Here is a 24,591-nt window from a genome sequence, read left to right as displayed (position 1 = left end):
TAATTCGCATGGTAATGCTATTCAAACTAGTAAACGTTTATCTAGAAGTTCGGAAATTCCGATAGCGCAAAAAAGTCGTCAATTTCTTAACGTACCGTTTCGCATATCACAAAGTTAAATATCTTGTTTCCACATTCCATTAAATATAGTTTTGTTTTGCCATCGATTTCAACGTTTTTTCGATTAGTTTGTCCTCTTTTGTCACGGGGACAATAGGCATCCGGTTTGTTTAAAAATATTATACTTTAATAGATCACAATAACCTAATCCAAAATTTATGACTTCTCAATTTATGGATGTTGATAAATATTTCGTGTGTAGGTGGTTTTTACAACATCCAAATAAAATATTACGGAAACAATAGAATGATGAAACAAGTTTAAGGAATATTCGATAAACAATGTATTATGGAACTAGAAATGTGTTGACATCATTAAATTTTATTTGATTATAGAGATCTCTAAATTAACAATAGGTGTAGTCTAAATGAATAATAGGTGTACTGTATTAAGAAGGTGCACTAGGTATATTAAGGATATACAATTAATGTGTATTTCTTTTAAATCTTTTCTAAACTGTTGTCATTGCTTTAAACCAATCTTTATAAGTACAAACTTGTCATTGGCTATCTGTTTAACTACATCGTTGTTACTGTTTAATTTGTTAAAGCTGTTAGTCTTCAATATAATAAAATTAATAAATATATTTTGTCTTATTTATTCAATTACGTACAATACTTTTGTCATATTTAAGTAATAATCACGGAAACAACGAAACAAGCCAGCGACGGTGTTATATTGAAAATAAATCCATTTCGAATAGAAAGTATGCTATCAATACATCCCTTAAGTTTTATCTAAACCAGTTCACGTTCTTTGATCCAACAAAACATTAAGATTTATAATATTAGTTGGAAATACATGCAAAAGCCGTTTTAGACAACTACAAGTTTGATAAGAAAATGCAAATGGAAACTGACCACCCAGACGTAACAGTAGAAAATGGAAGCAATTTCGCTAACTCTGTTACTAACCGACTCCAGGAATAGAATATTTAGTGCCATTAACTTGGCGAAGATCACCTGCCCGCTCAATAGTCTGTTTCGTGTATGCGACTGATCCGACTGCGGTTAGTCGTGTTTTATTGATATGCCTCCTAATTAATGTATGTATGTTTGCCAGAATTTTGCTTGGACACAAACACGATTCATATACTAAGAATATGACTTTTCTGGATGTTATTATTGGATCTAGATATATTATTATGGAAGTATGATCATGCCAATTTTATCATAGACAAGTAGCCTTTATTTTAATTAAGATAACGCATAAAACGATATACCAATCACGCCGCTTAAACATCTTAGCTTATTGTTAAAGACTAGAGACCCATTCATTTCTTAGGAGAAAATTATTTAGAAAAACTTACATATACTCAAACTCTTAAATGCAGTCCAATGTAAACATGTTTCGAATTCCGCCGATCACTATGTGCCTTAATACAGCAGCGAAAAGATCTTCTTCCTTTATTAACAAATAAATTCATATATATAATGATATGATTAACTTTCAAACTCAATAAAACTAAATTTGGCAGTTACAAAAGAAACTTGGAATAGCTCGCCACTCACATTATATCCAAACAAATAATAAGAATAAAGAAAATAGTTACATTCATTATATCCAACATGTAACAACTTTTAGCTTCTATGCCCTTTGTGTTGTCGGTAATAAAGTACAAGAAGAATCTAAGGAACGAGCCACAAAATCGTTAATTATCTTTTACTCACACCAGCTACTTGTGTTGAAACTTATTGAGACTTGTACAAGCGCGTTTGACGACAATGTACCGTGATTCGTTGTATCAGAGTCTATTGATACTTTTCAATAAATCTATTGATTTTTTGCCGTTGTCTATGTACAAATCTATAGAGTTTTAACGCTCCGATGTTTGTTTTAGTTGTTTTATGATTGATCGTTTCGATTGTAAGCACGTACTGTTTGTTGGAAATTCGACACAATGGTTCAATAAAGATCTGTTCCATTACTTAAATAGTTAAGTATACTTCTTATAGAGGTTTGCTAATTACCAAAAAACGCGACCAATTAGTCGGTTTCACTTTCATTCGTTCGTAAAAAGATTACAGCGCGCCATCAGCCATGGTTTTTGTCAAGGTTAAATAGAAGATGATTTACTTAGTAAATTAATTTGGACATGGATAATTGCTGTAATCAAAGAGTCTTTATTTTTTATAAATGTGCTACAATTGGTGATAAAAATTATAGGAAAGATGCCGTAGTTTTTATAGATTTTACTTTCTATATCTATAGAAAATATATAAAGTATTTATGCTATCTGAACCAAGAAGTTATAGTTCAGAAGTATATTGTTTTATTAATGTATTATACATTAAATCACAAAACAATATAAGTGACATTAATAATTATTTATTTTAATTTTATGCTTTTGATTTATTTCGCCTTTATGAGCGTCTCCTTTATATATTCCTAAACATTCCGATGTTTCCGTATACAGCCATTAGTGAATTTTCAAGGAAGCTTATATTCGCTGCTCGTTCAAATACACTCAAACTCAATAGAGTCCATTCTTAAGCGTTAGTTACTCAACTAAAATACTAACAATTAACAATGTCCGGTCCAGCGAACCGTCTAGTTCATCTGAGGACTCGCTCTTCATAGATGCACGATTTATGAAGTGTGTTATTTGTTTTACGTCAGATATTGATCGATCATTGGCCGTTGTCGAAACTTTTTTCTATATTTAGCAGACACTTCCCGGCTCGCGTTCATGCTATGAATATAACGTTAGTATAATCGACATTCGTGTTCGTGTAATAAAATTGTTTTACTCGTAAAATGTGAGAATGTTTAAGTGTTCAATTTATACGTTGTCAGTCGGTTTGTGTCTTTTAACTTGTCTTTAAGCCTGTAATGATTATAACGAATAAATACGTAGTAATATATCGGAGTTAAATGAGGTTTTTGGTTTAATATTGGCTTCTGTATTCATATTTAGTTGTATTTCTTAGAAAGCCATTACTATGTTACATCTCTTTTCTTTTACTGGCATCTAGTGCTATTTGATAACATCCCCTGTTATTATTCTAATCGTATGTATTGCTGATCAGATATAATAGATATCTGAAAACTTATTCCTTTTTTATAAATATGAGACTCATATATAAAATGTATGACCTTTTATTAGTACTTCTGATGTGCTTAGGGTGAATTTCCCCAATGAGCCAGGATCCGCGAATTCGGATATATTATAATTTCATAATAAATTTTCTGACTTGTAGGGGACGAAATTTTCTCTTTCATAATTCTTATACTATAATTATAGATACTTACCAAGAAGAAAGTATACGACTTCATTTATTCTTAGTTTTCTACAATAATAATTATAAATAGGTATTTATTGTGACATGGAAAAATCACTTTGGAACTCTATTCTATGCCAATTTCATAAAAGTTCTCAATAACAAATTTCGTTTTATCTCACATGCCTTTAACAATGAACTAAAATTAGCATTATTTTTCAGAAATTTGGCGCTCATCACTGATTGACAACCGGAAGATGACCAGCACTGGCGTCACGTAAAATGAAACGATGGTTTCATCAGTTCATGGACGAATCTAGTGTTTTTGTGGCATGACTAAAATTAATATTCATCAAACATTTGTTACGAGTGATATTACTGTGATCTTGTGTTAACTGTGACAACATGTATCTCCAACGGGATCTTCTGCTCTTCATATTCATAATGTAAGTATTGTAATCAGAAATTTCCTGTTTTTATACTTTCCTCTTAATGGAAAATTTTATACCATCTTTCTAATTAGCGTTGATATTAATTATGTATTTGCGAATTTCAAATAAGCTATGTATTAGCATATCTATTTCATTACTTCCGTCGCGTCCCAATAATGTTGCCATTTTTTATAATACCAATGATTTTATATAGCAATATAAAATTTTATTATACCCCATAATCATGCTAATGTAACTGAAAAGATTTATGCGATCGAACATTTACCGCGACGATCGGAATTCGAAACGTGAATTTTTGCATTAATTTTATATTTTAAACTGGGAGGTCATCGATAAATAAACGTATATGTATCACATTAGACCAATTAACATAATTTAATATAGACTAATTTAGAGCCATTAAATACCATAACAGACGAGGTTAGCTCACTTATTGGGATAGTCTTAACCGTAAATGCCCACCAAGATTTAATTATGATTTACAATAAACTTATTTAGCTATAAAAGCGACGTCGAATTGTAAATAGATCCGATTCTGTCATCCACTGCCTTCGGGTATTGTCTTTGAAGATTTATTTTATTGCTACAATACTTATGATAAATTTTACGGCATCTCGCGGCAGTTAATATTTATGAATGTGCTCCAACTTAATTATCATAACAAAATTATACTGTTTAACATTTGTAAACGTTAATTTGCCTCTATTGTTGATGCTGTGACTACAGACGGGCTTCTTTGAGTGTTAGATTTAATACATGGTAATGTGACGTCTAATGTGTATTTAAATATTCTTAGTCTAATAGTTGGCATACTTCGATGATTTTTCATTTTCTAAATGCAGAAACGGGTGTAAGGGGATAAAATTACTTCCATATTATTACAAAAATATTTGAGAATTTAAAGGTTGACTATTCGGAAAATATATCTATCTAACTTTTACCTCTTCATCCCTATTAACCCCTGCTGAAGTTCGGTCGTTTACTGCATCTGCACCAAGTATCCTTACTATGTCTTTTGAAAAAGACCGTAAATTCGTAATTCCGATATTGGATCCAAGCTATCAGAATAACTTCCAGTCTCTCAATGAACGAGTTTTAATTCTAGACACTATTACGAAGTGGTAATCAAACTTGCGTAATTGCGTGGTCGATATTTTATGAATGGTGGACGAACTGTGGGCGATCCGGGTCTGAAACGAGCCCAGTAAATTCTGTGTCACTAGAATGGTGCAGCAAATACACTCTTTCCCAACTTAGCGGAGAAATTCTCGCTTACGTCAAAACACCAGAACTTTATGTTGTTTATGAAGCCGTTTATTTGTGTGGGCTATCTAGACACTATACTGCAATGAAGAACAAATTTCATAACCTTACTTGCATATAAATTGGTTGATATATCTTTCAATTGTAATTAATGTCATTTCAAACGCTTGTAATCAAGTAAATCTAGGCATTAAGGACAAAAATATCTTCAAACTCAATTTACTATAAAAGCCGACTTTTACGACTACGTACAAGCACATAATTAGATATCGCGATAAAGTTAATTGAATGCCGATATTCGAATGACAATGAGTGGTCTTGACAAATGCTTCTGTAAAGGTTTAGGCAATTGATTGTATTTCCTGTGCCACTAATAGATACAATACGTTGTTGTCGGTCGATCTATTCTCTGCTTTTTGGTGGATTACATCACCGCTTTTGAGTTCATTTGCCTTTATGCCGATTTCAGATTTACTATTAACTTAACGTGTTAAAGTTAGTGTGTTAAAATCTATTAATAATATGATAATAGTCTTTATTAACAATCTTGTAAGTTACTTTTTGTCTTGCTATTACTATATCTATAATACTATCCGATATTTTATGTACACTAATATTTATGTATATACTAATATTTATATGAGATACTAGTTTCTTTATTCGGTTAAAATCTATTACTTGATATTTAATGGATGTACGAAACATAAAATAAAAAATAATATATTAATATCAAGACATATAAGAAAAGAATTACAAAATCTGCTAGCAACTAAATCAAAAAATCTACTGGAGCCGTTTCTAGCAATGTCTATAATATTTTATTCCTTAAAAATTAATACAATTCAAATAAATATACCGAAAGATGGCAAAGAAATATTCATAATGTCAATTCTTATTGTATTGTGTATAACTCAATCGTGTTTTTGCATGCTTTTTGTTCTCATCAAATATGCTAAAAGTGTGATATTTAATCGTGATTTTTTTGTTACAAATGATACGTTGTGTCTATTTGGTAATGAATGTTGTATAAAAAAGTTACATGCTTAAATAATATTAGATACAGGCATTATAAATCATAGTTGTTTGGCCGTTTTATAATTACTTAGAAATTGCTATGCTTGTTAGCAAAGCGTAACATGGTACAGATTTAATTAAAAGGTTACATTATTATTATAAGCAAAAATGTTGTCAATCAACTGTTAAAAATACCGAACGGCCGGTAAAATACAAAAAATGTAAAATTAATTTAAATTTACTATGTTTTGAAATTAAATAAATCGGAAATTTGTATGTTTACTCTCTAAAAACAATTGATTTACGACCAGAATTTAATCGTTCCTGAGTCATTTGCGACCTTGTATTATGCGTATTTTTATAAAACACTTAATGATATCTTATATTTACGCGAATCTTAGACTATCAACATAATAGTTTTATTTCAATATAAAATATATTTAATATATTCGAATACAAACTACTATGTGAAAATATTGCCAAGATAACAATAGAGAAATTTACATTAACCGTGTTGAACAATATCATTTATTAGAGACTCCCTATTTTATACTTTCTATTGCTTTCGTGTTTTAAAATGTTTATTTATACTAACCCATCGGAGTTATCTAGAGTGCTTCAAGTCAATACGGTAGAGAATTACTTAAATTTTTTCCATAATATTAAGTGATTATAGAGTTGTATATTTGCTCACAATTCATGTGTACAAAGCAGAAACAAACACATATCAAGCCTTTTTATCTGAAAGGGTACAAAGCCAAGGGCAATCAAGGCACCTAATTTTCTGAGAGACAATATCAGTTTCCCCGCTCCGGGATTCGAACCCAGATCCTCAAATCGGTGTTGTACCACTCACGCAAAACAACGCCATCGAGGTCGTCAGTTTATACAATGTGAGTCAAATTATCAAATATACCGGTAACCAAAATCGTACACAAAATAAACCTCGTTAAAGACATTGAGTGACGAGTTTTAAAATACTTAAGATTTAAGGTGACGTTTACGACATGATAAAATAATTAACGTATATACACGAGTGTAGAGGCCTTAGCGCCACACGTGGTACGAACCGGAAAATTTAAGCAATTATGTAATTTTATTGCTACCAGCTTAAATTAATACGGTGTCATGATTGAGTGTATTATATTTATTCTATATTTGTAGTAATAAAGTCATTATTTTAGTTGTATTTTAACGGTGTTGACTCCGTCTACAGTGATCACTTCTTAGCCAAATTTCAGCTACGGCGGCTAATCTTAACTGAGATCAGCCAAATATGCAAGTGGAAATTATAGTGTACCAGGTGTGTTCACAGATGCACTTTCTGTTCCTTCACTCTAATAATCTGATGAGACAGCAATCCGACATGATCGGAGAGAGTACAGGCACAAGACCAATGGCTTTACGTGCTTTCCGAGGCATGGTATCACGGTATCACACCGCCAACTTACTGACTTCTAGTTACGACTAAAGGACTAGTCCCTTATTCCAGAAATTAAACGAGGATTACACGGATGTAAACGGATTTATTATGTCTTTCTACGACTTAAACAGTATGCCGTCTCAGCGACGAATGGCCCCACTCATTTGAAGCAAGCTCATTTATAGCATTCAGTTTGACGTTTATCTGTCACCTGTCAGATAAACGTCAAACAATTTCAAATATTTATTATCGCCTCGATTAAATCAATCCATACGGCGGTATTATTAAGTCGTTAAATATATTTATATAATACTATTAATGTATGCTAATAAAAATAAGGTAGGCTTACAGCTCGGCCATCCTTCTTGAGTGAGTCCTCTCACTCGCGGTAAGAAAGTAATACTTATATTTAAGAAATAAATAACATCCATAATCTGACTGCAAATTCAAAATCTTGATCGAAATCAGTTGTTTCATAATCTTAACTCTTAGCTTATAAAGTGTTCTAAATCTTAGTCTCTTAGTTTCATATTGTGCATGTTTGTCACAATTCACGCTTGCGACAACTGCTCAATTTCCAAAATCTTAATTCTTATTCACATAATATCCTGCGCATTTGCCATAATCCAAACTCATGACAAAATGTGCTCATATCGTCAAATCTCATTCTTTTTCCTGCAATCATATGCAACATCGATTTCTCGATGCTGTTCGTTTTTCTGCACTGATTGCTCACTATCAATATCTCTAACAATGACACACAGTAATAGTCTACTTAACAATGAACTAATTAAGAGCTATTCTTCATCTTCATGTGTATTATCATCTTGTTCGCTTTCCGTACCATCAGTAGAATAATCCCTAAAATTCATCCATGGATGAATCTTGTCTAAGGCAACTACATTCTCGTAACGTTTATTCCCTCTTCGTGTTAAAGGTGTATCCTCAACTAAAAATCTGTCATTGGGTAAGATTTTCAAGATTCGATATGGACCATGAAATTTAGGGATCAATTTCTTTGATTTACCTACATGATCCTTATCTATGACAGTCTTCTCTATTCTAATAAGATCACCTTCGTTATATTTAGTTGGAGTTTTTCGATGCTTATCGAATTGTTTTTTAGTATATTCTTGTTGTTTTTCAATTCTTTCTCTAACGTTTGACCTCAATTGTACCAGATTATTGCCATCAAGTCTATTAGATGTTTCTGCAATTACATCGATCAATAAATTCTCAGACGCATTGATTAACTTAAAACCGAACAATAGTTCTGAAGGGCTTTTTCCTGTGGATTTATTAACAGTGGTATTTATTCCCAGCTGTATATCTCCAATATGATCGTCCCATAAGCTATCATTTCCGCCATGACACTTAGTACTCATAGCGTCAGATATAGTGCGGTTAAACCTTTCTACTTGCCCATTTGCTCTGGGGGTAGCAACTGCGTTTAAAATATGTTTTATTTTTAACTTGTCTATAAAGTCCTTAAATTTTGTGCTGGTAAAACAAGATCCGCGATCAGTTATAATGCGAGAGGGCACACCAAAAAAACTAAAATGGTCTTTCAAAACTTTGATGGCTGATGCTGTCTTAGTATCTTTTACGGCCCGCAAATTGACAAATTTAGTGAATGCATCTATAATAACTAATAAGTACATATTACCCCTTTTTGAGCGAATAAATGGGCCTAAATGGTCGGCGTGAAGTGTGTGGAACGGTTTTTCTAACTTAGGTATAGGATGAAGGAATCCTTCTTTGGGACCGCCCGGTGCCTTGTGGTGCGCACATTCCAAGCAAGCTGCGACGTACTTCTTTGTAAATTTTCGCATTTTGGGAAACCAAAATGTACCCTTTAATCGATTTAGGGTTTTGTCATATCCAAAATGACCTATATCGTCATGGTTCATACGCAACACCTGCCACCTGCAGCCCCTTGGAACAACCCATCGTAACCCGTCATCCAAGATTCTGTACACATGACTGCCTTTCAATTGATAGTTTTTCACACATCTGCTACAAATTTCATCTTATCATCTTCTAAAATCCCTCTAATGCGTTTAATCTCACTATCATTGCTCTGTACTGTAGCTATCCAATCCCGTACGTCTACATGTAAGACATCGATTATGCGATCGATATCCCCGTCGGTGGGTTCAGAAACAGGACTACGGCTTAACGCGTCTACGTGAGCCATACGCGAACCAGGTCTATATTCAATTTCGAAATCATATTCCTGGAACTGCACCCACCAACGTGAGATTCGAGGTATAAGATCTCTTTTGGTTAGTGTGGTACGGAGTGCATTGCAGTCGGTAACTATTTTAAATTTAAGTCCTAATAGATAAACGCGAAAACGATTCAATGATGCAACAACTGCAAGGGTTTCTAGCTCAAAAGAATGGAATTTTTGCTCGTCTACTGTGGTTTTTCGACTATAATATGCTATCGGCCTAAGCAAACCGTCTACACCTTTTTGCATAAGTATGCCTGCAACACCTAATTTTGATGCATCTATGTGCAATTCGGTTTCTAATTTAGCATCGTATAAAGCCAGTATAGGACGTTCAACTAACTTTTCTTTTAAAATATTAAAGGCTGCCTCCTGATCATCGGACCATTTCCATTCAAATTTAGACTTCATTAGATCTGTGAGAGGGCGGGCTATAAGGGCAAAGTCTTTCACGAACCTACGGAAAAAACTGGTTAGACCAATAAATCTCCTAACGTCGTGAACGTTTCGTGGGGTAGGGAAATTTTGAATAGCTTCTGTTTTGTGCGTCCCTGGTCGTATTCCTTTACCACTTACGTGGAATCCCAAAAATTCCAATTCAGTACAGAAAAAGTAACATTTTTTAATTTTTAAGGTAAGACCGGAGTCGCTAAAAATTTGTAGTACCTCACCTAAACGCATCAGTCCTTGATCGAATGACTGTGCCGGTATAAGCACGTCATCCATGTAAACTATTGTATAGTTAACTTTTAGTAATATTTTATTCATTGTTCGTTGGAATACGGAGGGAGCGTTCGCTAAACCAAATGGCATGCGTTTAAACTGATATTGTCCATCCGGCGTCACAAAGGCGGTCTTATCCTGCGATTTGAGTTCTATAGGGATTTGGTAGTACCCAGAAGCGAGATCCAAACTAATAAATAAAGAATTTCCGGCTAGTCTATCGAGCTGATCGTCGATTAAAGGTAATGGATAATACTCCTTTCGAGTTTTATTGTTTAGGGCGCGATAATCAACACACAGTCTACTTTCGCCGGTCTTTTTCTTTACTATTAAGACAGGACTTGCATATGGCGAACTTGATTCGCATATAATGCCAGCTTCCATCATTTCTTTTACCATAGACCGGACTTGCTCACGCTCAGGGAATGAAAGTCTATACGGGCGATAAACAACTGGTTTTGAGTCGTTTAGATCAATTTCCATTTGAACCACGTTGGTCAAACCTAAATCATTTAAGTTGTCTGAAAAGCACGTTTCGTATTTCTTGAGAAGTTCCTTTAATCTAGTTACCTCATAATTACTAAGTTGTTCGCCGTAATTTATTGTAACGGCGTCGTTTTCAAAATCTAACATGTTTATATCTACACAGTTATTAACGCAATGAACCCGTGTAATGAGGGAATGTTGTTTCAAACAAATAATGTTTTCGCTGAGGTTCTGCACCAATATCCTGCCTTTACCATTTTCTAAGCAATATTCGCCCGGCATTATATAGTACTCATTGTACGGTATACCACGTAAAGAACCAGTTACGCACACTGCCCGAGTAATCGTTTAAAGTAGTTACTAATACTAGAGACATGTTTTTTTGGAATTATTGTGACATCTTCTATTAATATTAACTTCATTTTGGTCATATGGTCACGCGCGAAAATTAAAGAGTGTGTAGTTTTTGTAATAATTATTCCTGGCTTTTCAGTAAAACTATGCCCAATCAGAACGGGATACTTAATAACACAATCATCCACAATATATGCATTAACCTTTTCTGCAATACCTTGTATTTCGATCAGAACGTCTGATGACCCCAAAGGTAGTACTATATTATTCCCTATACCCCTCATAGCTGGCAAAAGTTTATCCGACCAACTAATGCCCCTTTTAATAGCCTCACTATATCGAATCAAGGTACATTGGCTACCCAAATCTACGTAGCCTTGAATGATATCGCCATTTAGTTTTAAATTTACTAAATATTTGGCATCACTAAAACTGTTATTTTCAATACACATGACGTCTTTGTTTTTAGGTTTGTCATTGTCAAAAGATGTATCAGACGGCAATCTGGGACAATTAATAGCCAAATGTCCCAATCTTTTACAAATGTTGCATTTTAATATCTTTTTCGTGCATTTAAAACTTAAATGTCCTGGTTCATTGCAATTATAGCAAATGTTAGTCATACTATTCTGGGGTCTCGAGGTCCTTTGTTCATTATTGTTAACAGTTTGTCTCGAAGTATTCACGAAAGATGATATATTGGCACCATTACGCTTATCATTGTTTACTTTTAATCTATCTACCTCTCGGGGCTGTTGTTTAATCGATTGAAAATAATTTAGAACTTGCTCTGGCACTTGACATTTAGCTGCCTTAGCACCTAATCTCAGCGATCTATCTTCGATTCCATATAGTAGGCAATCTACTGCCCGCTTGCCCTGTATATCACATCGATTTAGCAGATTTACTTTCTCATAATAATAGATTTCTAGAGATTCGTGAACTTTTACGCGCCTTGATAACATTTCGGTCAATAACTCAGCGTAATCATCACTACTCGGAAATGAGTCTTCTAATTTAATCTTCCATTCGGGCCACGAAAATGACATAGATGGCAACGCCTGATACCAAGTTTTAGCGATCCCGGATAGTTTGGGCAAGGCATAGTGTATTATTTGGTCACTACCCCAATAATAAAGTCTTGCACATTCATCGACCTTGTTAAGCCACATTTGTATGGTTTGGCCTTTAACCATGGGATCGAATTCAGGTATTACATTTCCTAACATGGGAAATTTATTACCATGCGGTTGATTGCTAGCTAAAACCTTGACTAAAGAGGACAAAAACGCTCGTGTGTCATTGTCAAGAGTATTGGAAGTACTTACTGTTACAGATGGTATATTGCAGGTACTACCGGTTCTTAAATCCTGCTCCTGATCCCGCATATCTGGTCTCGTACTGCTGCGTTGTGAACCACTGTGCCGTGATTCCCTGCGTGGCGATCTGCTTCGTCGCGATCTGCTGCGTCGCGATCTGCTGCGTCGCGATCTGCTGTGTCGCGATCTGCTGCGTCGCGATCTGCTGCGTCGCGACCTGCTGCGTCGCGACCTGCTGCGTCGCTTACGATACACGCGATCGTGACGACCATCATCTTGTTCATTATGACCACTAGTGTGATTCTCACTACGGTTGCTTACGTTTCCTTCCTCAGCCTCTGAGCTACCAGTGTTTGATCGTTCTCTTCGACGTTTTTGCGCGCAGGTGTTATCTTGATCGTAACGGCGATTTCGTAAATTGCGTCCTTGACCTGCAATTCCTTGCCTGCCGTGGTTACCTTGTGCATGTTTTTCACCTCCGGTTGAATCCATATCTCAGAAATAATTATTAACAATTATTTTCCACTATTACACTTCGTCGACCGTATTTCGCCGAAATAGTAGGCGTAGTGGATATATCCCACTTCTGAAATAAAGGACTAGTCCCTTATTCCAGAAATTAAACGAGGATTACACGGATGTAAACGGATTTATTATGTCTTTCTACGACTTAAACAGTATGCCGTCTCAGCGACGAATGGCCCCACTCATTTGAAGCAAGCTCATTTATAGCATTCAGTTTGACGTTTATCTGTCACCTGTCAGATAAACGTCAAACAATTTCAAATATTTATTATCGCCTCGATTAAATCAATCCATACGGCGGTATTATTAAGTCGTTAAATATATTTATATAATACTATTAATGTATGCTAATAAAAATAAGGTAGGCTTACACGACTGAGTAATTTAAAAAAAAAAGTCACAAACAACCAACTTCACTTCATATCTCCTTCCTTAAAGCATAGCAGCCCATCCATAATTTCTCTAGAATTGTGAGTTTTATAATCAATGTAGAACAGTTTAGATTGGGTTGCTCGATTCCTACTTCATTACCAACCTTAACACACGCTGAGTTGTAGAGCTGTAAATGTATGTATAAAAGTGTAGATGTCGATGTATGCTTAGAATTTATTTATCATATATGAGCTTGTTATTAACTTTTTTCGTGCAAAAAGCAGCATTGTTTATTTCGGCAAATTCAACTTTATGCTCCATCTGTGGCAACTGTAGAAAAACATCTTGACTCTACCTAATTACTTCTAATTATGGTTGTTTCAACACTTCTTTTTGCCTATATTCTATCGGGAAGACTTTATAATATCTTAACTTAGCTCAATTTTCCATGGCAACGATTTCTATGTCAGGAAGAAATTGAAAATTTCTAATTAAATTAATTGTTATTGTCGTCTTAGTATTCCGTTTATAAACTACTTGTATATTTAATTAATTTTATGCATATTTCAACATTTTGTCGTAAAGACTTAAGTTTGTGGACACTGATCTTCGATAGCATGGCATAACGAGGAAAGATACTAATTCCTGTTGGTCTGGTCAGGTAATAAGGAATTAAAACCCTTTATATTAATTAGAAGTCAAGACGTAGATAAGGATAGGATAAAATTATATATCCAAAATTCAACTAAGATAGAATTAACTCACATCATTAATAAAGAAAATTCAGGTAGTTTTTTAAGACAGCATTTTACATGGAGTATATTGGTTTGCACCACATCACGTTATGCTGAGTGGTCACCTATCTGATATAGCTACAACTGAACCATGGGTAAAGATTGGGAACATCCATTAATACCCAAGTTATCATTTTCATGCTTTTTAATTATTGTGTTGATGATTTTTTTTTTTGTTTAATTCTTTTTTTTCGTTCATTATGTTAATTATTCTTTTATATTGTAACCGTGACAAATAAAGCGTGTTTCTTTTTTTTATACTTACCATTACCATGTCTAAGATTCGATCCTCAAGTCCGGCTAGACTATATTGGAGTGTTTTGCTCACTATTAGCTTGGGGTATGAATTGTGTTCAGTAAGTCGCTGTAGGCTCGCCGCCAATTTCGTGGGAATTTACATAATCGCCGAAATTTGGTTCTCAAACAATGCTTACCTTTAAAGAATGAAAAACTATTTCTTACTTCATTTTAACATGTTTGTACATTAATGCGCATAGAAACAACGACTTCGCAAACACTTAAGAAACTGTTACGTTTATACAAAATGTATTCTTGGAATATGGAATAAATTGCGATAAATATAGTTATTTTAATGGTGAACTAGATTTTATTAACTTGAATCAATTCTGTGTTGCTTTTAGTATCCTGTTCTTAGATAACTACTACTCAAACATCTTAATGTGTTAGTATTTAGGTGATATTTTGTACCACTTTATCATAACATTATAACACTTAGGAATTAGAATTAAAATTCAATTGCTAATTCATTTTCGATTTCATATTAAATTGTAATAAAATCGTAGAGCTAATTTGTCGTATAAACACCGTCTACTCGAGAGAAAAACATTTATATTCAAATATGGTCCAATTCATACACATAAGCACCATGGTTCTAGCATTTCGTTTTACAATACTGATTCAAAAGATATGCTCAAGCTTCCATATTTAGCCTCTAGTGTCAAGATAGCCACTGTGACTTAGTTGTATTGCATGTACCATACCGCTCTGATGTGCTAGGTTCAAATCCCGGATCAGGCAAAGGAATTTTTGTTTTTTTTCTCAATCAGCCCGGAGTCCGGAATCTGTATCCGACATGGCGCAGACTCGCATCCTATTACATTGTGAGACGGAACACACTTACCGAATAGTGGCACCTCTGCCTACCCCTTCGGACATACAGGCTTGGTGTGTATTTTTGCCTTGTTTAGTAGGGGAGACCGAGGGGTTTTGAAACAGAGGTGAGTTGAAACAGTCCCGATTTCTCGGAACCTAAAACCGTTAGCGATCTGGCAACGTCGTTTTTCAACCACCTCCCGCCACCCGCTATCGCGTCAGTTCGCGCCTGTGGCGTCAGTCGTGCGGTTGTATAGTTCTGAGTGACATGTGCCGAAAATAGCAAAAAGTAAGTATTTCACGATTTTTTACGATGCTCGTACTTTAATAGTGGTTTTGTATTTTGGGTTGAAATATATACGTTTTGAATACTCATTATCTATAGATTCATGAAATATAATTGGTAAATTTGATTTCTGTGTAATTACTGCTTGATCGTGATTTGAATAAAAATTGGGAGGATTTTCTCACTGAGGTGATTTGAAACAGACTGTTTCAACTCTCCTCGTTTTCAATTAATATCTGATTATAGCTAAAAATAAAAACTACAAAGATTAAAGGATTTTATTGTTGATTTAATGCGTTTATTTGTTTCAGCATGCCTACTGATTATAAACGAAAGACCGACAGAGGTATGGCGAGTCGCGAGATTTATGATCTCGCTGCTGAAGAAGTCACTTTACGACACAAAAGTCTCCGTGAAGCGACTTCGAGTTACAAACTGAACTACACCTCAATCTACAGATATATAAAAAGACTGCTTATGAAGCTGACGAAACTGTGGGTGCTCCAACAGTTGGATACCCCAAGAAAACTGTGTTTACTGCTTCAGAGGAGAAGATACTCTATGACTATCTTTTAAACTGCGCTGCTGCTAACTTTTGCCTGAGTAATAAGGAAACCAGAACTTTTGCCTATAAGTTGGCTATGTGTGGAATATAATAAAAACATTCTGTCTTCTTGGACAGAGAATCAAATGGCTGGAGAGGTTTGGCTCCTCCAAGAATAGGAACTAAAACAAATAGACGCAAAGGGAAATCTGCTATCTTAACTGACACTCCCGTAAAAGATGAACTAGCTGCAATCGAAGCAGCTAGAACGGCTAAAGAAAAGGTGAAGAAACCTAACTTTGAAGAAACTAAAGCAAGAAAAAGATCAAAACCAGGGAGTAAAACTAAAAAGGTTAAGGTTGTCAAGAAAAAGAGAGGAAACGAAGACAGTGATGAAGAAGAAGAGGAATCCTTCTGCATTTGCTGTATGGAGCCATATTCAAATAGCAGATCCAAAGAAAAGTGGGTTCAATGTCTGGAATGCCAAAACTGGGCTCATGAAGCTTGTACTGGTAGAGAACTTTCTTACGTTTGCCACAACTGCTTGTCAGATTAATTAGTTTCCAATTTGTCTTTGACATTTTTTAGATTATTGTTACTTAAATATTTGTTAGTACTTATTGTAATACTTAAAAAACGACTGATTGTTAATACCTATAGATTATAAGTTAAATAAGAATGTAAAATATTTTGTTGATTCGACTGATTATAATTGATGTTACGCATAGGACGTCATGTTACTTTTTAGTAATTTAGGAGTTTATTATTTGTATTAGACCTACTTGACTGATATGTCATTAAATATTACTAAAAAGGGTCGTTCATTACTTGAAAAGTTTAATTTTAATTTAAACCTTTAAATCAAATCATCATTTTTATTTTGCAGCTCCTATAACTCCCCAAAATCATAATGTTTCAACTCTCCTCGGCCTCTGTTTCATCTTACCTCGGTATGAGGGGAGTTGAAACAAGTTGACTTGTTACGGTTAAGTCGATTTTTCACCACAATTTTTAACGCTTACAGTTTCTTTATGCTAGCCATTCACAAGTGTATAAAATAACCTATCGATTGGTACTAGTACCATAAGATTTCTGATAATAGTATGAGTTATATCAAACAAAACGTGAAAATTGTTTCAACTCCCCTCGGTCTCCCCTATCAAGATTAAAAGAGTATAGAGCTATTAATTATCTCCGATAAATGGGATCCCATTAACCGTCTGCTAGTGTCAAGTGGCGCAGACGGTCGCATCAACCCGCTGTAGGTGATAAAATTATTAATTATAATTATTACAGGGTTAGTGTAAGCGTTGATTAATGGCTCTGAGATAACTTCGTGGATGGGTTTGAATGGCACATGTATGTGGGAAGTGTTTATATAATTATAGTGAAATAAGCGTAATAAATGGTTGACTGATAATATGGGAATGAGTTATATGATTTTGTATTTAAAAACTAAATACTAAATGTCATATTTATATCAAAAGAATTATACAGGGTCATTTGGACATTGCGTTACTGAATTCAAAAATGTAGCATTAAAAAAGCCATACGGCTATACTTGGCTTTAGATTGTATGGTTTCGTTTATCGCTCTGATATTTACGTATTCCTAGGCAGAAACATAATCGATCATAGATTTGAGACCAATACAAAAATCTAAGGAGATCTGGCAATAACGACACACACTTTAAAAAAGTAATTGACGAGTGTAGTGTTATGCAATACTTTATTACTAAAATAATAGCAAGTCATGGCTTACTAAACGAAAGACCTCGACGACTTGTTAGTTAATTGTAAAAAAAAACAATTTCGAAGCTCCAGTGATGAAAAATATGTTATTAAAAAATCAATTAGTGTTAGCAAAACTGGAACAGAACGTCGTATCATGAAACGAGGTCTCGTTTAATCGGTGTTTCTCATCAGAACAAAACTAATCTAATTAAATCTAAGATCTAAAATGTTGATACCGATAATTATAGATTAATCTTTGTTCATTCTGAGCAAACTCCCGTGGTAAACTTTGAATTTGTAGTTTTTTTTTACTTGCTTTGAATGACGAGACGAGCTTGTCGTTCGCCTGATGGTAAGCGTTTATACCGCCCATATATAGTAGAAACACCATCCAACGCCTTAATTACAAAGTATTGTTTGGTATTCCACTGCGCTGGCCATCTTGAGAATGAGATATTTAAGTCTTATTATGTCCAGTAGTTACACTGGCTACAATGTCCTTCAAATCGGAACACTACGGTGACTACACACTGTTGCTTGGCGGCAGAAATAGACAATGCGGTGGTACCTTCCCAGGTGGACTCTCACATATGAGATACCTACCACCAGTAAAGTATTATGCTTTCTATTTTTTTATTTAATTTATTCGCTTTATTAATACATAATTTATTTAAAATAACTTCACATAATTGTATCATGTATTTTCTCTAAAAGTAATTAAATATAATTTGCTTTGATAATAGAAATATAATTTAATCCCTCATTCAAAATAATCACATGTTGATATCGCTCCAAAAAATTACCAAAAGTGTGAAAATCTCGGCATTAATTAAAAATCATCGAGTTCCGCACGTAGTAACCGCATTATAACCCGTAGAAAACAGATAATAGTGTTAATTTAGTAAACTGAGCCGCTGTTTATAAGCACAAAGGACTCACTGTAAGCATAACCCTTTCTATACCTTTCTACGATTGTACGAATGGAATCCGGAAATGGTCACTTTGATCCTATACTTTACCAGCTCTTTACAAATGGTACGTAATTAACTATTGAATCGATGTTTGATGTTTAACATTAAAGTTGTTTGGAACATTAATGTAATTTATTTGGTAAGTTAGAAAAAATAGTCACTATAAAATATTGGAGGTTTATAAAAATGAGTAATTATTTAGAAATTATTTTATTAAATATAAATTATAGTATTATCAAAATACATCAATACTATTTGTTATAAATTTTACTGTTATCGTAGTAATTATGCCATCTTGTTTTTCGGAAAGAATTATATTATAAACGTAATATAAAATCTTAACAAGTATTGCTAATTTCGGCTGCATTGGTGAATTCATCAATCGATTTTTGATGCTCTAGTACATGGATGACGAACCTTTAATAGTTAACGTGTCCTTAACTATTAAAGGTTAATTTATATAAAAAAAAATATGGCCTGTAACGTGCCATCCAGGATAGGTTGTATCCATCCAATTGCCCCCTTTTAGCGACTTTTTTATAACCCAACTATGTTTTTATTGCGGAGTTTGACAAAGTGGCTTCACTACACTTGATGTTAAGCGAAGAAAAACCCAAAGAAAGGTGCAATGTTTAGCATATTACGAGGGTGCCCGAATTATTTTGCGACCACTAGTACGCGTGGCTTTGGTACGCTCTGCTCTAGTGTTATTGCAGACCAGTTTTAGCTAATAGAAATCCTTCACAACGCATCCATTTTCTCTAAAGTGGGCGAATGATCGCCAAAAAAGGCACAAAATCACCTTGACGGTAATAAAAACAACGCAATAAACATTAGAGTAACCTTGAACTTTATATGTCTCATGATACTAGTTTACTAGAATACTGAACTAAGCACTGTCGGCCTGGTTAAAGGATATCAAATGATGCCACGTGTAAGCAGTCCGATGGATTGAAAACAAAATAATATGAGCTTTGTTTTACACTATTCGTTTCCGATGATTTTACAGTTATACATTTCTGTAATTATATAGGAGCAGGAATGATTTAAAACAATGAAAGTAAACTAAACTAATTATGGAATGTAAAATTAATGAAACTTACTATCGCGGTAAATTATATATAATCAACAAGTAAGCCTCGCCATGAGTATATAAATAATAACATGCACAAAATAAAAAATGATTTTATTAACATAGATAAATAAAACGCGGAAGACCGCTTTTGTGCCTAGCATGCAGTTCCAAATATCGCGAAGGTTATTTCTTTATAATATTATACAGTCCGGTTATTTGATGACCTTTCACACGATCTATTGTAATCGAATAATTCTTCAATAAAATTGACGATTATAATCTAAATTGGGAAAGAAAAATAAGGTCGATAATTATCTGAATTTTAATAAATAAATAAGCAAGTTGAATGTTTATTTAACTCACGACTTAAAGAGCCTCATAATTAGTTTTATTTTCATTATTTCTGCAAGCCGTTTAAGACATTTTAACGGATTATAGTAACAAACATTAAACAGAAAATGATTAGCTAGCCAGAGCTAAAAATAAAATAACGAATAAGGGCCGGAAGATAGTTCTAAATATACCATTACCTATATCATCATTCGCTCATCACGTCCAAGCAAGCAAATTCACCAGTTGTTAAAATGAGGTCGGCATGGTAAATTTTCAAAAATAACATACTCTGGATACCTGCACAGTAGGTTATATACGCAATTGTGTAAACGTACTCTCACCAAATAAATTACGTATGAGTTATGAAAAACTGAATAGTTTACATGATGATGCTGTTACTATTAGTCTGTGTCCAACTGACCGTTATACAGGATGTACCACAATGGATGTTTGTGTTTGAAATAGGTTAAATATTAGGGCGCAGATCGCGTGCCTCATAGGTTCGTCCTACTCTGGTACTTTATGTATGTTAGCGACAAAATTTTGTTACATGTTTTACTATGAAATTAGCTTGTATAGTTCTATAATTATTATAGAGTGGACATTGAAAAGATTGTCATAGTATTTTGCGTTCATGCGATGGTTACTTAATCTACCGTGAAATAGCAAAACACCAATGTAAAATTCTTCATTTTCCATATCGCGATTTGTACGTTTTAATGCCCATATTAGAATATTATGTATAAATTTGTTATTTTTGTATTGCATATTTTGTATCGAAACATTGCTTAATAGAATTACTACTACATTAATATCTGGAGGGCACCTCTTTCGCCAGACAAAAGAAGCCATATAAGGGATAGCCAATTAATGCACATTGGTCATAGCACAGGTACAAAGAGTACAAACAGAGGTTATTAACTATAAATATTTGTAGGACTGCCTTAGTGGTGTAGTTATTACGATACGACTGCAGTGCTGAGGTCTCGGGTTCGATCGCCGGGTCGGGTAAAGTGATATTGGTTTTTTTCTCTCAGTATCAGCCCACTGTAGGCTCACCCGCTATCACATAATAGGACGGGATACACACGGCGGAATGTAAGTGCACCAGTTCCGCTTATGCCTACCCCTTTGGAGATAAAAAGCGTGAGCGTGTTTATAATTATACTCCATTATTCCAACCAAACTAGGCCAAACTTTAATTACAAAATAACACGAATATCATACCCATTAGATTCAATCCATAAAGGGTTGTGCACCATCGACAAGTTCAGAAAAACCGTCAACTGTGCCAACATCTCGCACGGTTCATGGGCCATGAATAAATATTTGCCAAATGCCAGTACTGCCAATACTGGCATACTTCAAAATTTGAAAGGGGTCGTCGACCCCGCGTCGTGTCAAGTTGACATGTCCACGTCTCGCGTGACTGTTGATTAATTTGGAACAGTCTGTATTAGCTTAGTAGATTCTGATAACTGCAAATCGTTAATGTTTAAAGTTTAATATTAAGGAGATGAATAGGAAGACGTTAAATTGTACGTTGGTTCAGCACGAATGAGTATGATTTTTTAAGAAAATTTTATACAAAGATATTATTTGGTTTAAGTATTGTGTGCAGTGACGATAGCCTAGTTGGGAGTGAAACGGAATACCGAGACGAATGTCCATAGGTTCAACCAAATCTCAGATTTTTTTAAAGTTGAATATATTTTTTGTGAATTATCGCTTGTTTTAACGGTGAAAGAAAATATCGTAAGAAAACTTGCACTATAAGAATTTCGAAGGTATGTGAAGTTTACCAATCTGCACAAGGATAGTTGTGGATTAAGGCTTAAACCTTCTACATAGTAGAAGAGCTACGTGTCCAGGCACTCCTGGACACGGGCCTTTTATTATTATTATTATTATTATTGCGTGAGATAGAGAGTAGTTTCTGACCCACATTTTCATGTACTTATTAAATAAATAGTTTTTAACCTCAGATTAAAAGTACAATTATTGCCAAATCCGGTGGCCAATCTCAACATGGTTCAGTGCGTACTTACGCAGGATATATTATAGTGCACAAGTGTGTGCGCAATACACAGGTGTCCACTCTATTCCTTCACTCTCATAGTCCGGTGAGACGGCAATAACACATGACCGGACAGAAATCAGGCTTAGGACCAACGGCTTTACATGCTTTCCGAGACACAGGGTTATCACACCGCCAACCTCCTGACGCCGAGGAACGACTGAGTAATTTTTAAGATGGGAAAACCCAGTCACAATAATTTTGGCCCGACCCGGGATTTGAATCCAAGACCTCAGCGCGGTAATTATACTCGTATCGTGTACAATTACAACTACGCCACCGAGGTATTCTTAATAATAAAATAAATGTGAATGACATGCTTGTCAAACAGCAGTTGCAGCTGGTTAGCAACATTTGACCCCCAAGATGAGGTCACGTCCTTGACTTTGATATACGCAACGGCTCTATAAGTAACGCTAAAAATAATCTTTCTCTAACCAGTTCGGAGTCTTGGTAAATATGATGCAAAAATTATACAGCACATTATAAAGCTGGCATAAAATTCAAATAATTTATAATAACAATTGAGCATTTTAAAATAATTTTACAAATTTAATGCGAACTGCGGCATTTTCTATGAATATTTTAATGTTATCGTTTACGCGATTGGAAAAATATTCAAGATTCTAGTCATTAATAACTTTTTTGACGTTTACAATAAATAAATCTTTAAATTCAGATCGTGCAAGAATGTAAATATTGAATACATGTCTATGATTAATGAGTAAATTATAATTTGTGAAGAATGTTTATTTCAAAAACAAAGTAATGAAGTCTAAATCCAAGGGTATCATTGCCTTTTCTAAAATTATGTGTGTATTCTTTGTGAATTATCACTTGCTTTAACGGTGAAGGAAAAAATCTTGAGGAAACCTGAATACCTGAGAAATTCTCTATAGGAATTTTCACGTTGTGTGAAGTCTATCAATCCGCACCAGGCCAGCGTGGTGGACTGAGGCTTTATCCCTCTCAATAGTAGAGGAGGTATGTGCCCAGCAGTACGACAATATAGGTATAATACAGGGCTGATATTATATATAAACAGTTTTGCAAGCCCAATATGTGTACATAGTGAGAGACTAGATCTAAATTATCACCATTATGTCCGAACGTCGTCAAAATGTCTGCACTAAATGTGAATAGGCATATCGTTTCGAACCACGTTCATTTTATTCAGCGTATAATCTATTAGCAATGAAAGCAATACAGACGCCATATTCGCACGGCCCGGTCTCAATGCAAATTTATATCAAGCACCATACAAACATTTGATACAATATTATTTAGTTCAGATACACGTTTGTGACTCTTCCTTATTGCTAGGCTAGTTTAAATTAAGTTCACAGAATATATAGCTTGTAGAGTGCGAGTCAAGTTTTGTTCTGTTTAATGCTGATGTAAATAGGATATGTTTCGGTATTTTCCAGTAAATATCTGATTTCTTATTAAATTTAAATAGGGTTCGAACAGTACACACATTTAGAAGAGTCCAATCTACAAATTGCCGGTACTGTTTTATTTGACTGTAAATTAACAAAAATTAAACCCCTCAAAACCACTAAAACCAAAAAATAAATTAACATATACACTGGTTTCCAATTTTGGAGTCCGTGGCTAATAAAAATTAAAAATTATCGGTAGCTAATAAAAATTAAACTAAATGAAGATTTACAAATTTTTATCATTCTTATACACAATCAAACAAATTTTCAATACTCAGGTAAATAGTGATTTGAATACATATTGATGATTAGGTAACCGTGTAAGTATAATCTACGTGGCCAATCAACGTGATGTAGAACAGTTTAAGGTCATCAGGTCCTCATGCAAAACGCAGGTCATCTGATCAAGTCAAGTGTCAGTCCCATTTTTACTTGTTAGTGATCGGGTCACGATAACCTTTTCACCAAATAAATACCAAATTCCAAATGTAAGTATGCGTGTAGCTATAAAATGTGTCTAAATGAGTAGACAAGTTGATAAGACGTGCGTTGTATGATATCTTTTTAAATATATGGTACTTAATATTGGAGATACTTTGTGAAAATGTTTGAATGTTTGTTAAAAGTAAATACAAAAATAACTGAACGAATTTGGATGAAATTTGGCACACGCATAGATCGCGTCCTGGATTAACACATAGGCTATTTTTTATTGCGTA

At 34.3% G+C, this 24,591-nt stretch overlaps 3 protein-coding genes across 3 annotated transcripts in view; 1 reads left to right on the top strand and 2 right to left on the bottom strand.

Annotated features, from left to right (window-relative positions):
* Positions 1–8,169: 8,169 nt before the first annotated feature.
* LOC119189518 lies at positions 8,170–14,123 on the bottom strand. The gene is made up of 2 exons (XM_037439419.1): positions 14,092–14,123; positions 8,170–8,845 (listed from the first exon to the last, which is right to left on the bottom strand). Exons 1-2 carry the CDS (start codon positions 14,121–14,123, stop codon positions 8,290–8,292), a joined length of 588 nt encoding a protein of 195 aa, XP_037295316.1. The 3' UTR covers positions 8,170–8,289.
* A 2,051-nt stretch (positions 14,124–16,174) lies between these two features.
* Positions 16,175–16,797, top strand: LOC119189517 (PHD finger protein ALFIN-LIKE 5-like). The gene is made up of 2 exons (XM_037439418.1): positions 16,175–16,191; positions 16,380–16,797. Exons 1-2 carry the CDS (start codon positions 16,175–16,177, stop codon positions 16,795–16,797), a joined length of 435 nt encoding a protein of 144 aa, XP_037295315.1.
* Positions 16,798–17,470: 673 nt separating this feature from the next.
* LOC115444751 (thrombospondin type-1 domain-containing protein 4) overlaps positions 17,471–24,591 on the bottom strand; it is an 80,287-nt gene continuing 73,166 nt past the window's right edge. The window contains exon 15 of the mRNA XM_037439417.1: positions 17,471–17,500. Within this exon, the coding sequence (XP_037295314.1) occupies positions 17,471–17,500 (30 nt within the window). The remainder of the gene's footprint in view (positions 17,501–24,591) is intronic.

This window comes from Manduca sexta, chromosome 16, assembly GCF_014839805.1.
Source record: "Manduca sexta isolate Smith_Timp_Sample1 chromosome 16, JHU_Msex_v1.0, whole genome shotgun sequence".
In the NCBI taxonomy this organism is placed as follows: domain Eukaryota; kingdom Metazoa; phylum Arthropoda; class Insecta; order Lepidoptera; family Sphingidae; genus Manduca; species Manduca sexta.
The sequence above is the reverse complement of the archived record's forward strand: the minus strand, read 5'-3'. Positions and strand labels throughout refer to the sequence as shown.

What these genes read in the sequence shown, in the direction of transcription:
- LOC119189518 (XM_037439419.1), bottom strand. Translation starts at nt 14,123, where the DNA reads ATGCTATCGAAGATCAGTGTCCACAAACTTAA. An exon ending in ATCAGTGTCCACAAACTTAA is followed by an intron (nt 8,846 to 14,091) that starts GTCTTTACGACA and finishes CGGAAATGATAG; the next exon opens with CTTATGGGACGATCATATTG.